Source organism: Mobula hypostoma, chromosome 3, assembly GCF_963921235.1.
Source record: "Mobula hypostoma chromosome 3, sMobHyp1.1, whole genome shotgun sequence".
Taxonomy (NCBI): Eukaryota; Metazoa; Chordata; class Chondrichthyes; order Myliobatiformes; family Myliobatidae; genus Mobula; species Mobula hypostoma.
The window spans coordinates 205,327,406-205,341,876 of record NC_086099.1 but is presented as its reverse complement, the minus strand read 5'-3'; the positions used below and the strand labels follow the sequence as shown (position 1 = coordinate 205,341,876).

The window sequence follows — 14,471 nt, the reverse complement described above, 5'->3', positions numbered from 1 at the left end:
GGAATACAATACTCCAGATGCATGCTGAGCAAAAGTTTTGTAAAGCTTCAACATAGCATTCTGACTCTTGAACTCAGTACCTCATCTAATAAAAGCAAGTGTGCCATATGCCTCCTTTACCAACTTATCAATCTAAGCAGCTATTTTCAGGGAGCTATGGACTTGGAACCCAAGATCCCTCTGTACATCAACACTGTTGATCTTGCCATTAACAGTGTACTGGCCTTTATATTCGACCTCTCATTTGGTCTTTCTGAATACTGTCTTTTCTAATTATTTATCTGGATTTCTTCCTGAAGTAATTATCTCTCCCTTTCTATGCAGCACACACAAAATGCTGAAGGATCTCAGCAGGTCCGGCAGCATCTACGGAAAGGAGTAAAGAGTTGACGTTTCGGGCCGAGACCCTTCATCAGGACTGGAAAGGAAGAGGAGAAGTCAGAGTAAGAAGGTGGAGGGGAGGGGAGGAAGTAGTACAAGGTGGTATGGGATAGGTGGATCTGGGAGAGTGGGAGGGGATGAAGTAAGGAGCTGGGAAGTTGATTGGTGAAAGAGATAGAGGACTGGTGAAGGCGGATTCTGATAGGAGAGGACAAAAGACCATGGAAGAAAGGGAAGGGGAGGGGCACCAGTGGGAGGTGATAGGTGGGTAAAGCGATAAAGTGAGAAAGGAAAACAGGGTTGGGGATTGGTGAAGGAGAAGATGTGGAGGGCAATTACCGGAAGTTTGAGAAATCGATGTTCATCATCATCAGGTTAGAGGGCTACCTAGACAGTTTGCTTCTCCAACCTGAGTGTGGCCTCATCGTGGCAGCAGAGGACACAATGGACTGATATGCCGGGATGGGAATGGCAAGTAGAATTAAAATAGGCGGCCACCAGGAAATCCTGCCTTTTTCTGGTGGACGGACTGAAGGTGCTTGATGAAGCAGTCTCCCAATATACATCGGTCTCACCGACACACAGAAGGTCACACGGGAAGCACCGGATACAGTAGATGTCCTCAACAGGCTCACAGGTGAAGTGTCACCTCACCTAGAAGAACTGTTCGAGGCCCTGAATGATAGTGAGGGAGGAGGTGTGTGGGGGGCGGGGTTGTAGAAGATGTGCTTCGTGATGGAATCTCGTTGGAGATGGTGGAAGTTACGGAGAATCATGTGGTGACATGGAGGCCAGTGGGATGGTAGGTGAGGACAAGAGGAACCCTATCTCCCTCTTTCTATGATTGCTTTTGTTTACCTTTGGAACTTCCCAACTCTATTGGGTCAGACATTGTAATCTCTTATTGTCACCTCTATGACCTCTATATCTCTGTTGAATCGAGTGTGTTTGGGAAAAATATGCCAAATTTCTGGCAAATAATCGCAAAGTTATGGATTAATTTGTTCTACTGCTACTTGCTGCTGCCTGAGACAGCATAAGACTGTTCTATGTTTGGCTGTGAGAGAAGGAAGATATTACATCAATGTAAGGGGAGATTTTTGTCCCTGGTCAATGCTAATTGCATGCGTTGATTGTACTGAGTCCTCCAAGACAGTGGGATATGCAGTAGAGTATTCTAGATCATACCGAGAGAAAGCAAATGCTTCTGACTCATTAATTGCACTGGAAGAAGAATACTCAGATCCCAGAAACTTGAAACAAAAGAAGAAAACTCTCTTCAAGTCAGGCTGTAACTGTGGAGAGGGCAGCAGATTTAATGGTTTGGTTTGTTAACTCTATTTCTCTCACACAGATGCTACCTGACCTCCTGAGTGTTCCCAGCATTTTCTGGACCATTTATTTTAGCAGCTGTGTTTTTACATTCCCTTGTGGATTTAGGATACACAAGCCAAACACTATATTTCTTTTTCTCTCTCCCCCACCTCTCTCTCCCTCCCCCCACCCCCATCGCTACCTCTGCCTCTCTGTCTCTTTCTCTCTCTATCTTTCTCTTGGTTTCTCTCTCTGTCTCCCTCCATCTCTCCCTTTCTGTCTCTCTTTCTTTCTGTCTGTCTCTCTCTGGTCTCTTTCTCTCTGTCTTTCTGAGTCAGTCTCTCTCTCTCTCTCTCTCTCTCTCTCCCCCTCTCCCCCTCCCCCTCTCCCCCTCCCCCTTCTGTTCGAGGCCCTGAATGATAGTGAGGGAGGAGGTGTGTGGGGGGCGGGGTTGTAGAAGATGTGCTTCGTGATGGAATCTCGTTGGAGATGGTGGAAGTTACGGAGAATCATGTGGTGACATGGAGGCCAGTGGGATGGTAGGTGAGGACAAGAGGAACCCTATCTCCCTCTTTCTATGATTGCTTTTGTTTACCTTTGGAACTTCCCAACTCTATTGGGTCAGACATTGTAATCTCTTATTGTCACCTCTATGACCTCTATATCTCTGTTGAATCGAGTGTGTTTGGGAAAAATATGCCAAATTTCTGGCAAATAATCGCAAAGTTATGGATTAATTTGTTCTACTGCTACTTGCTGCTGCCTGAGACAGCATAAGACTGTTCTATGTTTGGCTGTGAGAGAAGGAAGATATTACATCAATGTAAGGGGAGATTTTTGTCCCTGGTCAATGCTAATTGCATGCGTTGATTGTACTGAGTCCTCCAAGACAGTGGGATATGCAGTAGAGTATTCTAGATCATACCGAGAGAAAGCAAATGCTTCTGACTCATTAATTGCACTGGAAGAAGAATACTCAGATCCCAGAAACTTGAAACAAAAGAAGAAAACTCTCTTCAAGTCAGGCTGTAACTGTGGAGAGGGCAGCAGATTTAATGGTTTGGTTTGTTAACTCTATTTCTCTCACACAGATGCTACCTGACCTCCTGAGTGTTCCCAGCATTTTCTGGACCATTTATTTTAGCAGCTGTGTTTTTACATTCCCTTGTGGATTTAGGATACACAAGCCAAACACTATATTTCTTTTTCTCTCTCCCCCACCTCTCTCTCCCTCCCCCCACCCCCATCGCTACCTCTGCCTCTCTGTCTCTTTCTCTCTCTATCTTTCTCTTGGTTTCTCTCTCTGTCTCCCTCCATCTCTCCCTTTCTGTCTCTCTTTCTTTCTGTCTGTCTCTCTCTGGTCTCTTTCTCTCTGTCTTTCTGAGTCAGTCTCTCTCTCTCTCTCTCTCTCTCTCTCCCCCTCTCCCCCTCCCCCTCTCCCCCTCCCCCTTCCCCCCTCCCCCCCCCACCCCGTGTGAAAGAAGAACCAATTCTGTGTAACTGAATTGTTACATTTCCTGCTTGGCATTATTTTCAAATGTACCAGACCGAAGAAATTGCCCTCCAGATATATTTTACATATAGCTAAAGCATCAGAACTATCAAGCTTGATAGCATGAAGATCTTAAAATAAAATTAACAATCTGAGTTCCTTGTGGATAACAGCAATATTGAATACAGCTCAAACCTCCACCCTATTGCTTACCTTTGAGCATAAAACAGTATCTCACGAGAGAGGGACTTATGGCCCACTATGTCTGTGCCAATTATGATACCAGTCTAAACTAACCCCATCACATGTGGTCAATACCCCCCTGTTGTAGATACCATGGTGTAATAAGTTCTTTGGGCCTGTGGGGGCACTGGAGAGTGCTGAGGTTGAAGGTTTTTTGAGCACCTGAGTTGGCTAATTGTCATTTAATGACAGTCATTAATCATTCAGACTTCCTTGTGTTCTTCTCAAAGGACTTGCCCCTTGTAATTCAGTCTCCTGGTACCTTCAGTTTAAGCTAGTTACGTTTATTTTGACAGGCTCAGGAATTCCTGGTGTTTGTATTATTTAACCGGATGCCCGATAAGCGCTAATGTCACAATGGCAGGGCACTGGGAGCAAGGGTGGACCCAAATACAAGACACTTCTTGTGAGGTTAATTAAATTTAGTTCATTGTTTGATATCAGCAGAGCTAGGCAGGAGCAGGAGTAGCGAACTGGACAAGGACTGAGGACTACGACTAGGCTGGGACCAAGGGTCTGGGCTAGGACTCGGAATCAGCTCCCAGAACTAGAGGAGACATGAAGAGGCTAGGGTATGGACTCCGAGCCCGAGACTGGGCAAGGACCCAGTACCTGGGTCTTGCCTCGGGCTCGGACCCCATGGACATGACATAGGCTAGGGAGAGGAGGAACATGGAAAACAGAGCCTCGGTCTCGGTGAGCAAGTACATGGAACCATGGACACATACACAGAACAGAGAGCCGGGACCCCTCCTTGGGTACAGGACATAGGGCCGGGACTCACACACAGAACAGAGAGCCAGGACCCCTCCTTGGGTACAGGACATAGGGCCGGGACTCGCACGCAGAACAGGGAGCCGGGACCCCTCCTTGGGTACAGGACATAGGGCCGGGACTCACACACAGAACAGAGAGCCGGGACCCCTCTTTGGGTACAGGACATAGGGCCGGGACTCATGACCCTCCGCGGGGCAACAGCAAGACGGCCTGACTTACCCCACGGAGGCGAGGACAGGACGAGACATGAGTCCCCACGGGGCAATGGCAAGACGGCCTGACTTACCCCATGAAGGCGAGGACAAGACAAGACAACACGGATGAACACCAGACAGTACCTATCTAGCTCCGGTGATGGAACTAGACTGAAGTGCAGGCGGGGGCTGCAGACAAGGGCTAGAGGCGAGAGGGGCAGAGAAGGGATTCAGACAAGGGGGTAGGACAGGAATCACAGACCGCCGGGCCAGAACTTGATGTGGCACTTGGACGCCGCCAGAGCCAGGATGTGGACTTGGTACTTGGATGCCGCTGGAGCCAGGACGTGGTGCTTGGAACCTCCGGGTAGTGCTGAGCTCTCAACTCGGCCCGGCAACAGTAGACAGCGGTTCTTGATTCTCTCCGGTGGGTTAACTGACGGACCCACCTTGATGAGGAAACTTTGCAGGCTCGCTTCGGCGAGGTAACTGGACAGGGTTGCTCCGGTGAGGAAAGGCGAACTACCGGCACTCACTTCGGGCGGAGACAAGACTTGCTCCGGCCAGATGACATTGGCACGCCGTGACTTTGTAGACGCTCCCGCACCGAACGGCTGAAAGCCGGAGACTATAAACTACCGGTTCAGCCCAGTGTTAATTGCCTCTATTCAGCAAAGTCGAGGGACACAGGAAAACAGGGAAGCAACGGTCCAGATCATAACATAAACAAGCTAAATTTAAAGGGACCCCGATCCGGACCATGACAGCTAATCGCAGAGTGCACGTTTTGGGAATGTTATTTATCACACTGTCGCTCGACTGTGCCTTTGATGTTCTTTCGGAATAAATTCTTGATGCGTCTATACGTCAGTGTTCTGACTTTACTCTGCACTTGGGTTCTGATTTTGCCAGCGCACATGTGACAAATAGGGATTTTAAAAAAAGGAGGGTTAGGGGCTGTGTAGGAGTTTAGGGTTAGATTGCTCATGGACTAGGTTTGTATAGGTCAGCACAACAATGTGGGCCTTCAGGCCCATACTGTGCTGTATAGATTCAGATTCACTTACTTATTATACGCGCAGCGAAATGCGTTGTTTTGCATTAACAATCAACGCAGCCCAAGGCAATGCCGTGGGCGGCCCATAAGTATGGCCACACATTCTGGCACTGACGTAGCATATCCACCAGAGCAACAACGACAAAACAACAGAAAAACAAGCCCCTTTTCTCCCTCGCACCCACTGACCTAGGGGTCACTGGCTACTGAGCCTTCTAACTGCATGGACCTCTGATCCTGAGAATTGCCAGCCTGGGGGGACTCGCCGACGTGGTGTGTCACCAGCCCTCGCTGTTCTATGTTCTGTTCTTTTTCTGTTTACAAATCTGCCTAAATTCCTCTTAAATGTTACCCTACTATTTGCTTCTACCACTTCCCGGCATCTACCACCCTCTGCTTAAAAAAAACATCTTGCGCATTTCCTTTAAACATTCCCCTCTCATCTTCAAGCTATGCACTCTAGTCTTTGCTATTCCCACCCTGAAAAAAGAGATTCTGTTTACCTACCCTATCTATGAATCTCAAAACTTTACTCAGTTCTACTTAGGTTGTTCCAATGAAAACAATCCAAGTTTATCCAAGTCCTCCCTCAAGCTAATACACTCCAAACCAGTCAACATCTGCTTCTGCCTCTCCAAATCAGCAAGGTGTCTTCCCAACTTTTATTACCAATGCCCTGAGCAATGAAGGCGATCATTCCGCAAGCCTTCTTTACCACCATATCCACTTGACTTTGCCTCTTTCAGGGAACTTAGACCCAAGATCACTCCCAAGGATCCTACCTTTTACTGTATACTTTCTCTTGCATTTGATCTGCCAAGGTGCAGCACTTCACACTCGTCCGGATTAAATTACACCTGCCACCTCTTCACCCAAATTTCCATCTGATCTATGTAGTATATTGTAACATGTACAAAATGTGGAGGAATTCAAAAGGTCAGGCAGCATCAGGAGAAGGAAACTAGAGGGCCACGACCCAGGTATCATTGAAGGATCAGAAATGAAGAGGGTCAGCAACCTTAAATAATTGTCATTATTTCGGACAACCTGCCTGGGCCCAGCACATAAGCACAATTATGAAGAAACTGTGGTGGTGCTCTTACTTCCTTCAGAGTTTGCAAAGATTCAGCATGACATCTAACACTTCTACAAATGTTTATAGATGTGTAGTGGAGTGTATATTGACTGGCTGCACCACAGCCTGCTATGGGAACACCAATGCTCTGGAACGGAAAATTCTACAAAAAGTTCATCCTAGGGAAAAGCCCTTCCCACCATTGAGAACATCCACATGAAATGCTGTCACTGGAAAACAGCATCCATCATCAGGGACCCCCATCAGCAAGGATATGCATTCTTCTCACTGCTGCCTTCAGGAAGAATGTACAAGACTCACACAACCAGGTTCAGGAACAGTTTTTGCCCCTCAACCATCAGGCTCTTGAATCAAAGGGAGTAACTTCACTCAACTTCACTTGCCCCATGTTCCCACAACCTATGGACTCCCTTTCACCTCTTCACTCTTCATCTCATGTTCTTGATATTTATTGCTTACTTATCTATGATTATTATTTCTTTTTTTTTGTCTTGGCACAGTTTGTTGTCTTTTGCACACCGGTTGAACGCCCAAGTCAATGTGGTCTGTCATTGATTCTGTTATGGTTATTATTCTATGGATTTATTGAGTGTGCCTGCACGACAACGAATCTCAAGATTGTATATGGTGGCATATATGTACTTTGGTAAAACATTTAATTTGAACTTTGATCTATGGAAAGGAATGAACAGTTGACATTTCGGGCCAAGACCCTTCATCAGGACGTGAAAAGTGGGAAGAAGCCAGAATAAAAAGATTGGGGGAGAAGAGGGAGTACAAGCTAGGAGATGATAAGTGAAGCCTGGTATGGGGGAAGGTAGGTGGGTGGGGGAGGGGGATGAAGTGAGAAGCTGGTGATAGGTGGAAAAGGTAGCACTGAAGGAAAAGAAATCTGACAGGAGAGGAGTGAAAGAAAGGGAAGGTGGAGGGGCAGGTGAGAAGGAGAGAAGAGGTAAGGGGAGCCAGAATGGGGATGGAAGATGGGGGGAGTGGAACCTATTGCATCATTTGATAACTTTCCCACTGTCCACAACTCCACCAACTTCTGTGTTGCCTACAAACCTACTAATCAGACCAACTGTGATGCGGCCTGATAGCCCAAGGACACGACCTGGAAGGAAAGCACACCTTCAGGGTTGCAGATTTTTGTGGGTCTGGGAATGTGCTGATTCTAGGCGGTGCCCCTGACTGAAGCATCGTGGGAGAACACGGAACATCAGGAGCAGCGGGTTAGCTGCTAGGGGTTGTGTGTCCGGAGATCTGAGTCTTTTTGGTGCCAAATCTCTGGGCGCAGAGCTCAGAAAAAATGACACAACAGACATTTAACATCGTAAATCAGCGAGTTGTTTGTGATGTCTCCCCTCCCGCTGTGAAATGGGGACATCTCTTTTTCCCTTATTTGGGAAAGAATGGTATGTCAAATGACCGGATGAACGTGTAGTTTTTGGGGTACTGCAAGTCTGTATCTTTATTGATGCTTTGCTGCACGCATCAGTGCTCGGTGGACGGTGCTGATGCTTTTTTGCTGGTGGGGGTGGGGGGCGGTTGTTGCCTTGCGGCTGCTTGTAAGTGAGGGGGATCTTTGGGGTTCTAACATTTTAACTGTCATTCATTCTTTGGGGAACTCCTCTGTTTTCATGGATGTTTATGAAGAAAAAGAATTTCAGGGCGTATATTGTATACATTTCTCTGACATTAAAAGTACCTACTGAAACCTATACTTTTATCTAAATATTTATCACAAACAGTCCCGATGAAGGGTCTGAGCCCAAATTGTTGGCTGTTTATTCCCGTCCATAGATGCTGCCTGACTCGCTGAGTTCCTCCAGCATGTTGTGTGTGTCGAGGTCTCAGCACTGATCCTTACATCAGTTCAAAGTGAAGGGAGTCTTCAGTATTGTGCCACTCAAACGGATCAAGTGGAATACCGGGGAAAATATGTGAGCAAGTATGAACAATTAACACCCACGCCATCTCCCAAGCCCTCACTGGAGTTGGAGCTTCACAGTCTGTGTGGGTGTTTCAGTGCCTGAACTACAGATCAGGAACATCGTCATAAGATGACGAAGGTTTTATTGCTCCGCACTTAAGTCTGTCAGTAAAACCTTTAAAATCCAAGAGATCACCTTTTCCTTTTACTTACGCAAGACAACTAAAAAAAAACAGAGCCACTTTATTATTTGATAAGTACACACTGACTGGAAAACAAAACTTCACTGGTTGTAAGTACATTGAGTCTTTCAAGGTCGCACGTGGCGCTACTTAAATGCGGGCGTTTTTCCCCCACAAATATTGCTCTGCTAGTTCTTGTTAAAATTTACATTACTCACCACTTTTGGGAAAATTCCAATATCACTGGCTATCTCTCCGGCTATATTTTAAAAATGATTAAAATAATTGTTACAATTAATCTCTGCGGTTATATTAGGCATTACCGAGTCGACAGATTATGACGGTGATGTAGTTTTGGTTTTTCGGAATGCTCCTGTAAAACTCTACATCGTTTGGGTCACATTAAGGCCAGTTCCCAACTTTCCTCCATTTCCTTTCATCAATTCCCGAACTTCAGACACAGATCCGTAAAAAAGACACAGCGCCTCACCTTCAGAGAGATCTATAACGTTGAGCTGCTTCAGTCCCGTCAGACAGCGAAGCTCCTCCCTCTGCATGTCCAGCATTATCTGGCAATCCTTGACGAGCCCGTTGACCTGCGGACAGGATGAGGGAACGAATCGTTAAACTTCACACGCAAAGAGCAGACGGTAGCCCGCACGCAACACACAAGTTGGGTACCGCGGCTGCCTGGGGTCTATGCACCAGACGAATATCTCAGGTGACTCGGAGTTAACAAAAGACTTTCTCCGAAGCGATTAATATGCCAAGTTATTAACATTTTGGATGAATTTCTTTAACCAGAGTGGGGAATCTGTGGAATTCATTGCCACAGATGGCTATGGAGGCCAAGTTATTGGGCATACGAATAATTCCGGGAACGAAAGGAGAGCTTGATGGTTCTGGGCTTGGACTCGCTGGAGTTTGGAAGAATTTGGTGGGGGGGGGGGGAAATCTCATTGAAACCTATCGAATGTCGAAAGGACTGGATGGAGTGGATGTGGAGAGAATGTTTCCTATAGTGGGTGAGTCTGGAGCCACAGGGCACAGCCTCAGAATAGAAGGACTTCCCTTTAGAACAGAGATGGGGAGGAATTTCTTTAGCCAGAGGGAGTGAATCGGTGAATTTCATTGCCACAGATGCCTGCCGAGGCCAAGTTCTTCACAAAACCAACAAATGCTGGAGTCCTGCCAAAAGGTCTTGGCCCAAAACGTCGACTGTACTTTTTTTTCCCCATAGATGCTACCCGGCCTGCTGAGTTCCTCCAGCATTTTGCGTGTGTGGTAAGGGTTCTTCATTTGCAAAGGTGTCAGAGGTTACGGGGAGCAACTCATAAAGATTACAGGGAAAGAAGTCCTTTCAAGGACTCTTCATCTCATGTTCTCGTTATTTATTGGTATTTGTTTATATTTGCAATTGCACAGTTTGTTGTCTTCTGCACTCTGGTTGATCCTTCATTGATCCTGTTATAGTTACTATTCTATAGAATTGGTGAGTATGTCCACAAGAAAATTAATCTCAAGGTTTTATATGGCGAGATATATGTACTTTGATAATAAATTTGCTTTGAACCTTGAGAGGGATAATACATCAGCCATGATGGAATGGCAGACCAAACTTGATGGGCCGAATGGCCTAATTCTGCTCCTATGGCTTATAGTCTTATATTTAAAGCTGAGGTTGATAGGTTCTTGATTGGTAGAGGCGTGAACGGTTACTGGGAGATGGAGAATGGATTTGAGAAGGAAAGTAAAGCAGACATGATCGAATGGCGGACCACAGGCGACGGGCCGAATGGCCTACTTTGCTACTATGTCCTATGGTCGGGTCACATGGTCTAACCCGTATATCGATACACCGACGCATCAGCCCACTACCCTGCCCGCTGGTAACACACACACACAGAGTGATATTTTTCAAGTAAATGAAAGGGTTCTGATATCCCGCTCTCGGCTCATCCCCAATCTGCCTAACTTGGGATTCATTATATGCAAAGGAATTCCACTGGTGTGTAAGTTTTATTTCCCCTCACCCGTAATAATCGCATTCGCTCCCCAGTTTTATACGCACAATTAAATGATTTCAGCAGGTGATCTAAGAATTTACAATGCTTTGTAAATAAAGTGACCTGTCTGTGTACAGTTCACAGCTGCGTGGTTGCAATGAGGTTAGACCGGGATGGAACAGTTTGCAAAGAAAACGGGGAGCTGACTAAAACGGGCTGAACGTTTAACTCTGCACCGGGAACAAGCTGCCGCGTCTCCAGAACCAAACTAAAAATTACGCTAGTCTTCGCCGTGACCTGTACAGTGCAGCGCAGAATGGGATTGTCAAATATATATTAATAACTGGAGATACGAGGATGCTGGAATCTTTATTACTTCTCTATTTAGCTTAATTGCAACAATGGGACCCAAAATAACCTGAAATCGCACAAAATGTAACAACATTGAAACGGTACGAAAGACAGGATCGGGTGGTGGGGGGGGGGCGCGGCGGAGAAATAAAAAGACATACATAGCAACAAACGCTTGAATTACTTCGTACGTGTGAAGAGAGAAATATTAAATTTCGGTGATTTAAAATTGCTGAAAAAGCGGATATTTTGCTCCTGCATTTCTTCCGTTTTTTAAAGATTATCCACAACGGAAACGGATAAGGTTGTGGATAAATTTAGGAATACACTGACCAGGAAGAAGACCTATGTATATATTTAACCAACGTTGACAGTAAAACGCGGGGGGGGGGGGTTGGAATCGCGTTCCTGATCAAACTTCTCTCACTTAAGCACTGCGCCCGTGACGACTTATCAACAAGTGCATCGGTCTCGACCTGATACTCACAGAAAGGAAAGAGCAGAGACTGAGGGAGATGTGCAGCAGAATGCCTCTCATTTCGAAGGTTCGGTCTTGTTTCGCGAGTCCTGTCTCTCCTTTCTCTTGGCCGCAGCACTACCCGACCCCACGGCTGAGGAAGACCTCTGTTGGGAAGGAGGGAGTTTACAGAAACGAACCGACGCTTCACCTCTCCCCGGGCAACTTCGCGAAGGGGAAGTTCAGCAGTGATCCATTCAGACAAGTCCATGGCTCGCCCTATTTTCTCCCTCCCACCCCGCTCCTTAACCCCACCCTGCCTTGCCCTTTTCTTTTCCAATCCCCGCCTCCTCATACTCTTTCTTCCTGTCTGTATCCTCCCATTCCTTCCCCTCTCTACCTCTTCCTTTCTTCTCACTCTCTTGTCATCTCCTCTCGCCCTCCTCCCCTCCCTACCTCTTCCCAGTCCATTTTCTTCTTAGTTTCCCCTCTCCATCTGTCTCCTTCTATTCCTTACCACCCTCATTCCCACTCTTCCCGCCATCGCCCACCTCTCCGGATTTGCCGCCTTCACTTTGCAATAATTTGGCTCGTTCCGTCCTCCTCAGCACAGGCAATTTCGACCGAGCGCTGTCTTCCACGGCATCAGGGACCAGGGACACGTCTGTAGGTGAGTCTCATCCCCCCGAACCCCATCCTTCTCTGAACCCGGGGCGTGTGTCCACTCTCGCGGCCGGCCGAGTTTCACTCGAGTCCCCGAGGGCTGCGGTCTCGGAGGCGGAGGGAACTGTCCAGGATAGGGCGCCGTGAGCTTCGAGATGCTAGTCAACATCAAAGCCAGTCCAAGCACCACCCCAGCACTCTGTCAGCTGGGAGCCGCGACCGCAATACTTGGCCGATCTTCGGGCATTCGCGCCTCCCTCGCTGAAACACCTCACTGGCAGTTTACTATCGAGAATAACATCAGCTTTGGGAAAGACGGAGAGAGATGCTTTGTCCCCTCCGAGGAACTGTTGTTTTATCGGGATGGACGGGTTATTCCGCACGCCCTTCCAGTAGTCAACGAGAATTAAAAAGCAAATGTGCAGCGAGTTCGCAGATAGCTATAGGAACAATCTGATTGTAACAGTAGATGATTTTTAACTCCCCTAATATTGTCCAGGACTGCATCTAAGTGCTAAGGGACTAGACGGGGGAGAATTTGTTAAGTGTGTCCAGGAAAGTTTTCTGAAGTAGTATATAGGTGGTCCCATCAGAGAAAATGATACACACAGCATCCTGTTGGATAATGAGGCTGCCAAAATGGCTGAGAGACTCAGAGTATTAAAGCGCAGAAACAGACCTTTCGGCCCAAATTGTCTATGCCATCATAATGCCCACCAAGATGATCGCATCTGACTGCATTTGGCCCATAACCATTAAAACCCTTCTATCCATGCTTTCCTCTACATATTTCTGCTGCACATTGTTCTGTATAAGACCATAAGGCATCAGGGCAGAATTAGGCTATCTGGTGATCGAGTCTGCTCCGCCATTCCATCAGAGTTGATTTAGTATCCCTCTCAACCTCATTCAACTGCCTTCTCCTCATAACCTTGTAATGCCCTGACTAATCTAGAACCTATCAACCTCTACTTTAAATATATCCAATTACTGGCTTCCATAGCCATCTATGGTGATTAATTCCGCTGCTTCACCACGCTTTGACTAAAGGTATTCCTCCTCATCTCTGTTCTAAATGGACATCTTGTTATCCTGAGGCTGATTGTTCCGGTCCTAGACTCTCCCACTATTGGAAACATTCTCTCCACATCCACTCTATATTGGCCTTTCAATATTCAATAGGTCTCAATGAGATAACCCTTCATCCTTTAAAACTTCAGTGAGTACAGGCCCAGAGCCATCAAACCTTCTCATACATTAACCCTTTCATTCTTAGTATCATTCTTGTGAACCTCCTCTGGACCCTCATCAAAGCCAGCACATTTTTTCTTAGATAAAGGGCCCAAAACTGCTCACAATACTCCAAGTGCGGTCTGACCAATGCTTCATAAACCCTCAGCATTACATCCTTGCTTTTATATTCTAGTCCTCTCCAGATGAATGCCCATGTTCCATTCGCTTTCCTTACCACTGACTCAACCTGAAAATTAACCTTTAGGGAACCCTGCACCTCTGATTTTTGAAAATAGTCCACACCTTTATTCCTTCTACAAAGTGCATCACAATGCACTTCCCTGCACTATATTCCATCTGCCATTTCTTTGCCCATTCCCCCATTGTCTATGTCCTTCTGCAGACATTCTGCTTCTTCACCACTACTTACCCCTCCACCTATTTTCGTATCATCTGCATTTTGGCCACAGAGCCAACCATTCTATTATCCAACTCATTGACACATAATGTGAACAGAAGAGGACCCAACACAGAGACATGTGGAGCAACATTCGTCACCAGCAGCCAACCAGAAAAGGCCCCCTTTATTCGCACACTTTGCCTCCTTCTAGTTGCCAATCTTCTATTCATGCTAGTATGTTTCCTGAAGCAAAATAGGCTTTTATCTTGTTAAGCACTGAATATATTTAAAACAGAAGTTGATAAGTTCTTGATGAGTCAGGGCATGAATGGTTGCGAGTAGAAGGCAGGTGAATAGGGTTGGGTGGGATAATTACTTCACCGTGATGGAATGGCGGAGCAGATTCGATGAGCCAAATGGCCTAATTCTGCTCCTATGTCTGATAGTCTCATTGTCTAAGAACAAGCCATTTTTTCCCCACTGAGGCTGAATGAGAGTAGAACTAGAAGTCATGGGTTAGGGGTGAAAGATGAAATGTTTAAGGGGAACATGAGGGTATGGAATGATCTGCTAGCAGAAGTGGAAGTGGCGGATGCAGGTTTAATATCAATACTTAAGAGAAATCTGTATTCGTATACAGATGGGAGGGGTATTGAGGGTTATGATTCAGTGCAGGTCGAAGGGACTAGCTTACC

The 14,471-nt window shown here is 46.4% G+C and overlaps 1 protein-coding gene across 3 annotated transcripts in view; it reads right to left on the bottom strand.

Moving 5' to 3' along the window:
• Positions 1-12,166, bottom strand: part of LOC134344501 (vasoactive intestinal polypeptide receptor 2-like) — a 201,484-nt gene extending 189,318 nt beyond the window's left edge. The window contains exons 1-3 of one of the 3 annotated variants that reach the window (XM_063044403.1): positions 12,032-12,166; positions 11,511-11,647; positions 9,157-9,262 (exon numbers count right to left, since the gene is read on the bottom strand). In XM_063044403.1, the coding sequence (XP_062900473.1) occupies positions 9,157-9,262; positions 11,511-11,561 (157 nt within the window). In that variant the 5' untranslated portion in view covers positions 11,562-11,647; positions 12,032-12,166. Of the gene's footprint in view, positions 1-9,156; positions 9,263-11,510; positions 11,781-12,031 lie in introns of those variants that run through there. The other 2 variants (XM_063044404.1, XM_063044402.1) reach the window with 2 other exon arrangements.
• Positions 12,167-14,471: the final 2,305 nt, after the last annotated feature.